At 40.7% G+C, this 11,861-nt stretch overlaps 1 protein-coding gene across 5 annotated transcripts; it reads right to left on the bottom strand.

Moving 5' to 3' along the window:
* Window positions 1–648: 648 nt before the first annotated feature.
* lipib (lipase, member Ib) lies at window positions 649–11,816 on the bottom strand. Of its 5 annotated transcripts, none has more exons than XM_044105117.1 (13): window positions 11,462–11,816; window positions 11,020–11,379; window positions 10,795–10,953; window positions 9,137–9,339; window positions 6,265–6,650; window positions 5,556–5,664; window positions 5,033–5,134; window positions 4,431–4,520; window positions 4,176–4,343; window positions 3,477–3,566; window positions 3,257–3,365; window positions 2,629–2,802; window positions 649–1,923 (listed from the first exon to the last, which is right to left on the bottom strand). In XM_044105117.1, exons 4-13 carry the CDS (start codon window positions 9,186–9,188, stop codon window positions 1,839–1,841), a joined length of 1,365 nt encoding a protein of 454 aa, XP_043961052.1. In that variant the 5' UTR covers window positions 9,189–9,339; window positions 10,795–10,953; window positions 11,020–11,379; window positions 11,462–11,816; the 3' UTR covers window positions 649–1,838. The 5 variants fall into 5 exon arrangements, with proteins under 5 accessions (XP_043961052.1, XP_043961054.1, XP_043961053.1 ...); XM_044105119.1 differs by adding an exon at window positions 7,459–7,527 and having other exon boundaries at window positions 11,020–11,816; XM_044105118.1 differs by having other exon boundaries at window positions 7,459–9,339; window positions 11,020–11,816.
* Between the last annotated feature and the right edge of the window lie 45 nt (window positions 11,817–11,861).

An 11,861-nucleotide genomic window follows, 5' to 3' on the forward strand; every position in this document is an offset into this window, starting at 1 on the left:
TGTAATATGGGTCAGCGCAGTTATAGCTGCTCACACACAGTGAGTTACAACCGATGGCAGCGCTAAAAATAACAACAGAGACTTTAAAAAAAAGCCAGAGAAAACACAAGGACAACTTACATAATCTGTGATTTTCACACTTGTCAACACGAATTATTTAGCCAAAATAAAACGTATAAAAGGTTTTTTTTTTTTTTTTTTTTTTAAAGAAATGAGGTTATATCAAACTTATTACATTCAGCATATATGCTAAACATTTTTAAAAATCATTTTAATTTAAGCATTGTCTTTGTAATTGTTCTAAACGTTTTTGGAATTCAATATGGACGTGAACTCCATGTCAAATGGCTACAATATCAACCAGGACTGCATAAACACCATAAAGCTCTTTATTAGATTAAAATATTTTATTGGTAAAAAATCTTCAGGTTGTTGTGTTACCATGGTTACAATCTGATGTGACTAGTTTGACCTTTTTTGTGTTTGAGCTTCAGTTTGTCCATAAATACATCTCAGGAATTAGTAACCAATTATTCCTGATTGCTTTAAGCTCCGCCCCCTATGCAGTTAGTGATGCTACAAACATCTGAACAACTTTATTTCTTCAACCAATAAGACCAAATCAAACATTGATTAATTGGTTTTTATTGTACTTTTTGACACAGTGTGAAAATAATGCACAAAAAAGCAGATATTTTCTATAAATCATACAGAAGAGAATCTGCTGCTCAGTTGGTCACATTTACTACTAACAACGTCCTGGTAGGATTCCTCACATCACTGCAGCAGAAATGTTAGCATCTTCAGATGGATCTTTAAAAGAAGCTGCAGAGTAAAAATAGTCACAGCTGCTGGAAAAAAGGCACAGACAGAAGAAATGTGTTTTTACAAACCTGAGACTGATCTGAACTTTAAAGTTTCTAGATTTAAAAAGCAACACAACTTCAAATGTTCTCATAATCTGGACAGGAAGGGTTAAGACATTTAGCAGATCATGAGATCTTGGTACTTTTTAGTTCAGACTGTAAAAGAGAAGCTAGATAAGTGACGCACCATATTTAGATTTTCATTCCTGTTGTGAGTTTTTATTGGTAATTAAACTATAAAAAGAAATTTCTGCATCTTACAACTGCAATTTGGTATTTAATCAAATTGGCAAAAAGTCCTTGTTACCTGCAAAATCAAACATTTAAACCTGTAAATATGAAATGAACGCAGCTTTCTGCGTGAATGAACACTTTAAACAACTTCCTGCTGCACTGAAGAGTGTTTGCTGATGAAATTAGTGATTTTCCAACAGGCAGGTTATTAGTACCTGGATGGATCGAGCTAAAAATGAACAGATTCTGGTCAACTGCAAATTATTTACCTTCCTAAAATGAAATGAAAAATTAAAGTTTTTATCTTTGTGATTTGCTGCTGCCAACTAAAGATGCGGTTTTAACTGATTCTTTGCTGAGTTTATTGAGTTTGTGTGTTTATACCTGAGTAAAACAGCAGCCAGTTGCCAAAAAAAGGTTCCAGAAATAATTATCAAGGCTACTTTAAAAGGTGATATGCAGTCAATAAATCGGCTGCATTAATGTAATCAATATGTAGTTCTCTGTTTATGTCTATAACGGACCTCTTTATGAAATGGACCTCTGCAGCCACTGGGTAACTGAAGCCGATTGGATTAATAATCCAGGGTTTCATCTCGCCTCTGGTTCTAATCTGTCCTCAGCGTCAACCGTCCACTTCCTGGTTCTGGTTACCAGGGGTGACCGACAGCGGCGGCAGGTCACCAGTCGGAGCCGAGTCCAACCCGGGTCTCGGTCGGGTTGGTTTCCATGGAAACGTCAGAGGCGAGAGTCGCAGGGCAGCGGTCTGAACGCCACCTCCATGTTTTCCTCCATGATGATGTCGAAGCGGCACATGACCGGCCTGATGAAAAACAAAGTTTTTCTCTCATAAACGTACACAGAGGTCACCCGAACATCTTTATTAGTTTGAATCATTTAACCTTCAGTCCAATATGCAGAATTTATTTTCTGCTTTTAGAAACTTTAGAGTTTATTTTAATTAAATGTTTTCTGATCCTCGAAAAAAAAAAAAAAAAAACTAAACTCTGCTACAGCTCAGGATGCTACAACAGAATATTGGGGCCTGGATAAGAATTTATTTATTTATTACACACATAAAGTCCTAATAATCCTAGAATAAAATATGATGACAGAATAAAGTCATATTCTGGTATGACTTTATTCATACCACATTATTAGTAACACCAGAAAAATGCCGTAATAATGAGAATAATTATTAATGCCAGAGTAGTTGTAATAACTCCAAAATAAAATTGTGATAATACATGAATAAAGTCGTAAAAATAACAGAATAAAGTCGTAATCCTTTCTTTGTCGTCTTATTGATTATGCATTTTAAGAATCTTGTACTTTTATCTGTTACTAGACTTGAAATGTGATTGGTTAATTGACTGGTTTTAAATTTAACTGAAACTGAAAAATCAGAATGATGTAAAAACAGTTAGAAACAAAGAGGAAAACTGAGAGAACTGAGCCAGAAGTCCTAAAATGAATCATAAAAGGTTTAAAACCATCAGTTTAAATGGTGAGTGTGGTGACCTCTGACCTGTCGGGTCGCTCCAGTGGAGTGAAGCGAATCCTCAGCAGCCTGATCTTGTAGCGAGGGCCGATGATGTTCCCGGTGTTGATCCTAACGGAGATCTTCTGGACGTTCTGCAGATCCTCGTCGAACTGGGCCAGCAGCCGAGTGGAGGTGTACTGCTCCAACCGCTGCAGCTTACTGCCACAAACCAGAAATATTTAAACTAAACCAGAAATATTTAAACTACATCACATAATTGAAATCTACATAATTTATTAATTTAGGCCCTAGTTTTAATACTAACTTATTCCCAGTATCATTTTTAAAATGTGCTTCTAAACTGCCTGACAGAGATTAAAAGTAGAGCAGCAAAAGAAAATGAGGTGGATTAGCAGAGCTAGCTAACAGCTGTCTTCAGTCAGAGGTTTTGGTGTATTTGCTGGAAGACTGACTGCTACTGGAGATCTTTCCTGCCCACAGAATCTCTGTTCACAGCGAATATTTGAAGATACCTGCATGATACGAGTTACAGCAGCTAAAATCTTTGAAATACTTTCAGGAGTCCTGAAGAAGTTCTGGTCCAGACTAAAGAAGTCCGGACCAGAACCAGGCGATCTGGATCAGGACTTTGCCAGTCTGGTGTCGGACTCACTGGTCTATCCGGGCCTCTGTAAAGTTCCTGCCGCTGTGCAGACGGATGTAGACGACCCCCCAGCGCAGGTACTGGTTCCACGTCACCATATCCACTCTGTAGCTCAGCTCTGCCACCCACAGGACACACAGAGTATAACAGCACCTTCCATCAGATTCTTACAGGATGTATTTACTTCAGACACACCAGGGTGGGGTGTGAAAACTTCAGCAGGACTCACTCTGGTAGGGCAGGGCGGCCGTGGTGCTGAAGAAGACTTTGGTCTGTCCCATCTTCACCAGAGCGTCTCTCCACGGGCTGACGTTGTAGCCTGCAGGCACAAATCATGGTCAAATTATAACAAATTATGGTTTTACCTGAGGTTTTAATTTAATAAATTAAATTTCACTAAAAATATATTGTTCTGGATTTATTTTTTGTCATTAAGTTGGAAACTATGTGCTTTTTTCAATTTCTCTTAATTTTAACAACGTGCATGAGGAAAAGTATCCTTCTGCTAAAGCACAAGAGTTTTCTAACTTTTTGGGTATTTTTTTTTTTCAGTTTATTTGGTCTAGAAAATGTTTTTATCCATTCCCAACAACAAAAAATGAGAACTCTCCACAAAAAACCCTCTATTGACAAAGTTTGTGTGTAAAAAAGTCATTGGATGTTTATAATGACAGCATGTTAGAGTCATGCTAAGAAATAAAATAAATAAATAAAATTAAAAGAATAAACTAGTAAAATTATGAGATCATATTACTTGTACAAGAATAAAGTCATAAAAATACACATTTGTCAGGAAGCCACAAAAATTATTCCAAGAGGCACAAATGATGAGTCACACTTTGGACTCCCCTGGTTTAGACAGAAGGAGAGGTGTTTTTCTGTGTGTGTGTGTGTGTGTGTGTGTGTGTGTGTGTGTGTGTGTGCGTACCGAGCACAGGACAGGAAGCAGGCTTGAAGGCGTCACACTGCAGACACTGTCCGTCCAGGAAGCGGCTGTAGGAGGAGCAGGGGTATCCGGTGAGCCGGCAGGTCCGGTTCAGGGCGCACAGGAACAGCAACACGGAGCGCTGGTGGTCGCACACAAAGTACGATTTACCTGCAGGAGGACGAGGAGGAGGAGCCAAGCAGGTGAGGGGTGATGATACCTGTGTGAGCCTGTGGGGGCGGAGCCAGAGGGTTTTACCTGAGAAGATGGTTTTGGGGCATCCTGGTTGGTCGATTCCACCGTTGGCGTAGAAATCAATGTGACCGTGAGCTCCTCGGAGCCCGAACGCTGCCAGGAGGAAAAACTGATCAAATTCTGACTGTTTTTATTCCCTTAATATGCAAACTGCTCATAAATAAGGGTGCTCCATTTTATCGGCCAGCTGATTCATTGGTGCTGATTTCCTTATCTTTGAGAGATGGGTGATCAGCCTGTTCTTACATGTTAAGCCGATCTCATCTACTTCAGAAAAAGTCTAAAAATCAGCTACTGTTCTGCTCTGCAGTGAGAAGTTTGGCCATCAGCTCATCTCTGAATGTTTACAGTTAATAATGTTGCCAACTTAGTGACTTTCTTGCTAAATTTAGCAACATTTCAGAAAAAAAATCTAAATTGGCCATTCAGGCTTTAAAATGATTGGTCAGAAAAATGCTATCAGTGCAGCCATAGTTATAAACATTAGAATCGGTGCTTTAGTTTTAAGTTTTATCAGTTAGAACCAAGTGATGGGATTGATTCACAGCTTAATGAAAGCTCAGCTCAGTTTCCACCAAACGTTGAGGTCAGTGTGTGATCCTCACAGTTCATGTCGGTGTGCAGAACGTCCACAAACATGGCGTCTGACGGGTCCAGCCGCTCCTCCGGGGCAGCGCTGGTGAACATCGGCCCAGCTGGGTCCAAACCTGCAGCACACACACTAACGTTGGTCAGTCTACAGAACAGATTCAGGCTGACAGTCGATCAGACAAGGAAGATCTCTGAAGGTCATCACAACACATTTTATTTAGTGGCATCCGAGTAAAGAGGTGGGGGAACAAAAATACATACAAAACTTTTCAGATTATTTAAAATGTTAATTTAAAATTACTGTGTTGGATTGTTAAATAAAATCTCAATAAATAGATTAAAATTTTAAACAAATAAATATGAAAAGTGTATGGAAACTTTTGCTAAGTATTGTTTATTATTGTAAATACGACAGAAGAGAGTAAGTAGATGCATTTGTGCCTGCAGATCATTTTTATGGACAGATTGAACAACCCTGAAGTCTTTCCTCTCATCGTTGAGCCGTTAGCTTCTCTGGTTGGATGCTAACAGTTTTACCTGTGATGCGGCCGATCGCTCCCTTCAGGTTCGCTCCAACAAATCCGGCCAGGTGAGCGCCCAGGCTGACGCCGATGAGATGGATGGAGCTCAGAGAGGCGCCTTCTTCCTGCAGCGACACGTTCAAGCAACATCAAGAGCTGATCAGATAAAATTCATTTTTTTAGGAGGAACTTTCATTCAACTGAGAAATGTAACTTAATGTGGAGTCAGAATGAAGAGTGGAGTAATGGTGATGCGTTCACTGACTCACACTGCTTCATAATTTTCAGATATTGTTATTACAACTTCTGGCTTCTTCTGGTGCAGATTTATTAAGCTTTCTCACATAAATGACGTAAAAGTTGGATAAAATGCAACATGACGGTTCAGACTGCAGACACTTTGAAAACAATCTGATTTAGTTTCACATATGGAAGAAAAACAGATATGATTTCTTTGTGGGGTGAAAATAGTGTAAGGTTATTATTAGGTTATTCAGACATGAAAGAGTCGGATTTGCGTCGCCTGCTGTGTGAATGTAGCTAATTTCACTCCTTATTTAAAGATTTTCTGTTTTTCATTTAATAAAATCAGAGTTTAAAACAACAGAGACATTTTTTGGATCTGGGCTGAAAACATCCCGGTCCAGAACCTCTCGCTCTCACCTACCTGGGCCGTTAACCCAGCAGCAGAATGTGACCCAAGGCAGATTGTTCTGCCGTCTCACCTGCATGGTTCTGATGAAGCCCGTCAGGTTGAGCGCCGCCTCCCTGGTGTAGGTCACGGCGGTGAAGTAGTTGAGGTTGGCCGCTCCTCGGTTCCAGTCCACCACGATCACGTTCATGTCCTCCTGCTCGGCCAGCAGGCGAACGATGCGGTTGATCCAGATGGGCGGCGCCCCGGTGGGCCGGTAGCCGTGGATGACGAAGGCGGTGGGGCGCCGCAGGTCCAGGAGCGGCTGGGAGGACAGGCGGTGGTGGGCGACCTCGCGGCCGCAGTCCGGGTTGGAGCGCGTGTAGAGCAGCAGGCGGACGTACAGGCTGGTCCCCATGAAGCAGTGGGACAGGTCCAGGTCGGTGAAGTTATCGCAGGGCTCCTCGGTGCCGGACTCACCTGGACCGACATCATGGAGGTCAGGGGTCAGATGAGAATTAGAGCAACATGGGAGCCTGCTCTAAAAAGAAGAAGAATATTTCCACTACCTGTTACTCTGTCTGGAAAATATTCTTCAGTTGTTTGTATTTATTTTAGTAATTGACTAATTTATTGATTATTCTGACAATTAATTTAAAAAATGGTTAATTCTGCAGATATTTTATGTAACTTCTCAAATCTGATAAGTTTAAAAAAATAAAAAAATCCAACATTTTAGTTTAATTTGACTTCTTCGTACAAGATGACAAATATAAACGAAGAAACAAATTATGATTGTACATGATAAATAAAGATCTAAACTTTTAAAATAAATCTGATTAAAAACATGAACGAACATCTAGCAGTATGTTGAATAATAATATAAACATTTCCAACCTCTTGGAATGTCCTAAACTGATTGTTTTTCCTACTGAACCTTGGATCAGTTAAAAATGTGCACATATAAGACATCAGATGGCGATTTACAGTCAGACTAAGTGTGAATGGAGGGATCAAGGCTTTGCTGTTACAGTAAGGGATCAGTTTAATCATCAGGATAAATATTTAGCCTATTTTAAGAGTCTGGAGCCTCCTAATCTGATCTCATTTCATCATCGATTTAAATCAGGACATTTCTGCTTTCATGCCTCAGATGGCATTTAAACTAAATATACACTAACTTGGATAAAAACTGCAAAGGAAACAAATATTAAAGCCTTCCCGTAGATGAGGAATAACTTTCAGGCTAATCGGATCAGGGAGTTATCTGTTTAGTGATGAGGGAAACCTGGGAGTCCAAGCGGATCGCAGCATCAGGACTTCTGATCCGATCACCAGAATGTTCTTCCTGTAACGCCTGAGAGGATCGATGTGGCGCCAAACATTAAACAGCATCTGCTGGCTTTAACTTTCAATTAAACAAGAGAGATTAAAAAAGATACAAGAGTAGGAAATAATGTGGAAATAACAGTGTCCTGTCAGGATGTTAAATATTTAAGCAGCTACATTAGAAACAGCTGATCAACCACCCAAAACAAGCCTCTGTCTGCTTCATGTTTAGTTAAAAAATAAGGAGAAAAGTGTTTGAATCCCGATGCTGCCCTCTGTCTGCACACCAGGGAACTGCAATGCTGAGTTCTAAGTTTAATGTAAAACAACAATAAACTAATAAAAATAGAGCTAAAGAAGCTGAAATTATGGCCTGACAATATGAAGGCATCAAGTCAAACTTCCAGGATTAAAGGACTAACGTCTCAGTGAGATCTAGAGAAACTCATCCAGGCGTTAACTTCCAGTCTCATCGATTACTGCAGCAGCGTCTTCACAGGTCTGCCTAAAAACATCAAGCCTCCAGCTGCAGCTGATCCAGGACGCTGCTGCTGGAGTTCTGACTAAAACCAGGAAGATAGAGAACATCACCTGGTTCTAAAGTCCTTCTACTGAGAGAAGAGACTTTAAACTACTGCTGGTAGTTTATAAATCATTGAATGGCTTAAAGATCTGCTGCTGTTCTTTAACCCTTCCAAACTGCTCAGATCTCATGGTTCTAGTTCTGCTCTGCATTCCCAGAACCAGAACCAAACATGCAGAAGCAGCATTCAGCTTCTATGTGCCACACATCTGGAACAAACTTCCTGAAAACTGCAAAACAGCTGAAACACTGAGTTCCTTTAAATCCAAACTGGTTAGAGTTGCTTTTGATTCATAACAACAATGATTGTTCTTTTCATAACTAACTTTATTTTGTTTGTTTTTTGTATCTTGTGAAGCTCTTTGAACTGCTTTGCTGGTAAAATGTTCTACAATAATGTTGACTCGTATATATTTGTAGTTAACGTGTATGGCTAAACCAAGTTACCACGGTAACTGAGCACTTGGCTGGCGGTGGTTTGTTGGCGTTCAGGTGTAACATGATTAAACTGATTGTTGCGTCAGTCCCAATCTGAGCAGGAGAATCGGATCCTCAGTGACCCTCGTTCCCTGCCTCAGTCGTCAGCAGCCAGCAGGTGAACAGCTGCAGCATCTTCTCTTGGTTTACTGAATTATTTGTTGCTCTAAATGAGACGAACATTTTTCAAACCGCTGAGATTCAGGGGCCGTTTCCTGCGCTACAAGTAGCTCATATAAGTGAGACGGTGGCCTCAATAGGATCAAGCTGCTATAAAAAAACGCCTCATCCCATCACCACCTGCGTCTACATGGAGCCAGCCGCTGATTACAGCTGCCTGTTGAATAATGAGGCTGGGGTCAGAGGTCAGGCAGGGGTCCAGACACAAACACACCGTCTGATTCCTGACAGATGGAGACGCCTGTAAATAATCTGTTCCTGCTAAGCCTTCCTACTTCATGCTCCACTTTTACCCATTTAGACGTTCAGGAGTTTGTAGTTTTCCTGCTGAATCAGCCAGAAAGACGGACGCTGCGGCGAGCAGGAAGTCTGTCAGGGAGCTGTTGGAGTTTCCTACCTTTGCAGAGGACGAGGAGTCCCAGCAGAGCCAGCAGCCTGCGGAGCGACATCTTTCCTTCAGCTACAGAAACAATTTGAACCCAGACTGACGGAGCGGCTGGACCGACCAGGAGGGAGGGAAGGGGGCGGAGCCTCACGCAGGGAACGCTTTCTAGAAGACGAGTGATTTATCCAAACCAGGTGAAGAAGAACGAGTGGGAACTTTCCACACATGAGGGAGAAATCAGAGTTTAATCACTGAGGAGTGAAACATTCAGTCAGTATAATCAGGTCTCATAACAAACTTTACTGGATGATAAATTGTTCCAGAAGTTATAAACAATAATACTGTTGATTTGAGAACATTTTCATGCAACTAAAATGTAATGACATAATAATGCAAAGATCAGTAAACTAAGAAATGTTTTAACAGATTCTGACAAGAGGACATGAACTGATTCCTTCACCTGTTTGGCATTCTTACACATTCTGTCCTGTTAATGGACCCGATTACTTTTATTTATTTCTGACTGTCAGAGCTGAATGCACAAATAACACCTGAAACAAATCTTCATTAAAATGTGCAGTAATTAAAATGTAATCAAAGGATTGAGAACCTTTACATGAAGCAGGATCATTAATATTTTAGATAATGGTTGTGTTTTTAATTTAACATCAGCTGCCAGACCAGGCTTGTTTTGAAATGTTGATAGAGATTATTAATAAACAAATTTAAGAGGTTTTTATGGCAACATATATTTAAGTTTATTGGACCAAAGTGAATTAATAACAGAGACAGATAAACAGCCTGCTGTCATGAAGGCTGTGATGTTATTAATAGCTGCAGAGTGATGCGCCGCACCCAGCCGCCCCTCCCTGTGCATCCAGCATGTAATTTACCATGAACAGAGAGCCGAGGCTGCAGTCCTGCTACAGTGAAACCTGCAACCGTGCAATCAGAGCTGGACGCAAATGAAAGTGAGCCTGAGCGACAGAGGAGAGGTTTCTGCAACAAACTTCAGATTTACTCTCTTCTCTTGATCATTTTTTTATTGAATATGTTCCAAAAACGATTTCTTCATCTATTTATTGGTGGCATGAATCATTGAGGCGATTAAGATTTCATTTTGTGCAGCGGTTTCAATAATAAGCCCTTCTTTAGAGAATTATATTTCTCTACTTTTGTTCGTCCAACTTTGAAAAGAAAGGAACGAAATCTGCTTGGAAAACTGGACTAAAATACCACAAAACATCATTTTAATATTTTGACCAGATCAGATTGGATTCTTTATTATACATTACACTACAAAACACAAAATATCACCAAGTAACTTTAGCCTAATTTCTAGAAAAAATATTTTAGTACACTTGAAAAAAGACAAAACTATTTCATAAGTGACTTTTATTACTTAAAACAAGCCTCTGTTCTGATGAAATGTTGCTACCTGTAGGTTAGTTGTTTTACTTCAGGTGTAATAAGATATTATTAGAAAGTGGACTAAAGTTACTTGGTAAGATTTTGTGTTTTTGCAGTGAACTGATTGTTGCTGGTTCTGCTTTAGAGACGTTTCTGCATCCTGACGTCAGCGCTTCTGGTTGTCCAGGTTAAAGGTCGCCGTTAGGCCACAGCATTCAGATCACCTAAAGAGCTTACCTTTCTAAGCCACGCCCCCTCACCTGTCACCTGACCTGGCTGCTTTCAGGTCAAAGTGGATTTCCTGATGAGATCACAGACTCTGAACTCCCTCAGGTTGTTTGTTCTCTGCTTTCCTCTGATGCAGCATCAGGATGAAACATCCAGATCTCAGACCGGCTCCAACCGGGCAGGTGGTAAACCTGTGGAGGAGAGGTGGGTTGGTCAGCTGGTCAGGATGCTGCCAGATGGCTGCTGGTGGAGGTCACCTGGGGTCGCCACTCTGGGAGGAGATCCAGACGATTTATCCCGTCAAACATTTAGGATCCCAGAGGAGAAGATGGAGAATGATGCTGGAAAACAGAAGAACTTTTCTGGGTTCACTTCTTTACATGAAGATTGAGAATGAGGAACGAGAAAATAAATGAAGGACAAGATGGAGACAGATGGATGGATGAACAGATGGATAACTGAGTGTCATATTGGGGTCTATATTTCTAGCCCTCATGCAGAACACGACTCAGGAGAGCAATAAAATATATGAATGAGTTTATTAGAACAGGTCTAGAAAATGGAGCGGGAATGACGGGTCTTGTCCAGGGGGGAAGGGCTCTCGGAGTATCAGCACGCTACGAGGGACACAGCAAGATGATGGTGAGTTCACAGGGTGTGGGTAATCGAATTGCTGTCAGAGAATTGGAACAATCTTACTTGTGAGCAGGCGTTTGTTGTATTTGGAGGGTAACTGCAGGGTTCGGGGTCCTAGTTTCCTTGTGGTCCTGGAGGTACTGCGCTTAGCCACAGAAATCCAGACGGTAGTGAAGGAGGGCGTCGGGGGGCGGACAGGTAGGTTCTGGCCGAACGGAAACAGAGAAGCGGGTCGACTGCCAGTGGGGAGATCCAGGAGGAACTTAAACTCTTTTAATTGATTTAATTAAAGGATTTATTGGTGAAGTTTCCCAGAATGAAACTAGCTGGATGTCTGAGTTTAAACTTAAACTGTTGAAATTATTTATAAACTTTAAAAGTTTGCAAAATCAAAGTTTTTACTGTTTCAACTAATGATTTCACTGGAAAAAAACAGGTAAAGTAAAACACCTTTAACTTCATA

Source organism: Gambusia affinis, linkage group LG21 (genome assembly GCF_019740435.1).
Source record: "Gambusia affinis linkage group LG21, SWU_Gaff_1.0, whole genome shotgun sequence".
In the NCBI taxonomy this organism is placed as follows: domain Eukaryota; kingdom Metazoa; phylum Chordata; class Actinopteri; order Cyprinodontiformes; family Poeciliidae; genus Gambusia; species Gambusia affinis.

Excerpts from the sequence above, each read along its gene's own strand:
- lipib (XM_044105117.1), bottom strand. The coding sequence starts at position 9,188 with ATGTCGCTCCGCAGGCTGCTGGCTCTGCTGGGACTCCTCGTCCTCTGC. Across the intron at positions 5,135-5,555 it reads AGCGATCGGCCGCATCACAG|GTTTGGACCCAGCTGGGCCG; the intron begins GTAAAACTGTTA and ends TGTGTGCTGCAG. Across the intron at positions 4,344-4,430 it reads CCCCAAAACCATCTTCTCAG|GTAAATCGTACTTTGTGTGC; the intron begins GTAAAACCCTCT and ends GTCCTCCTGCAG.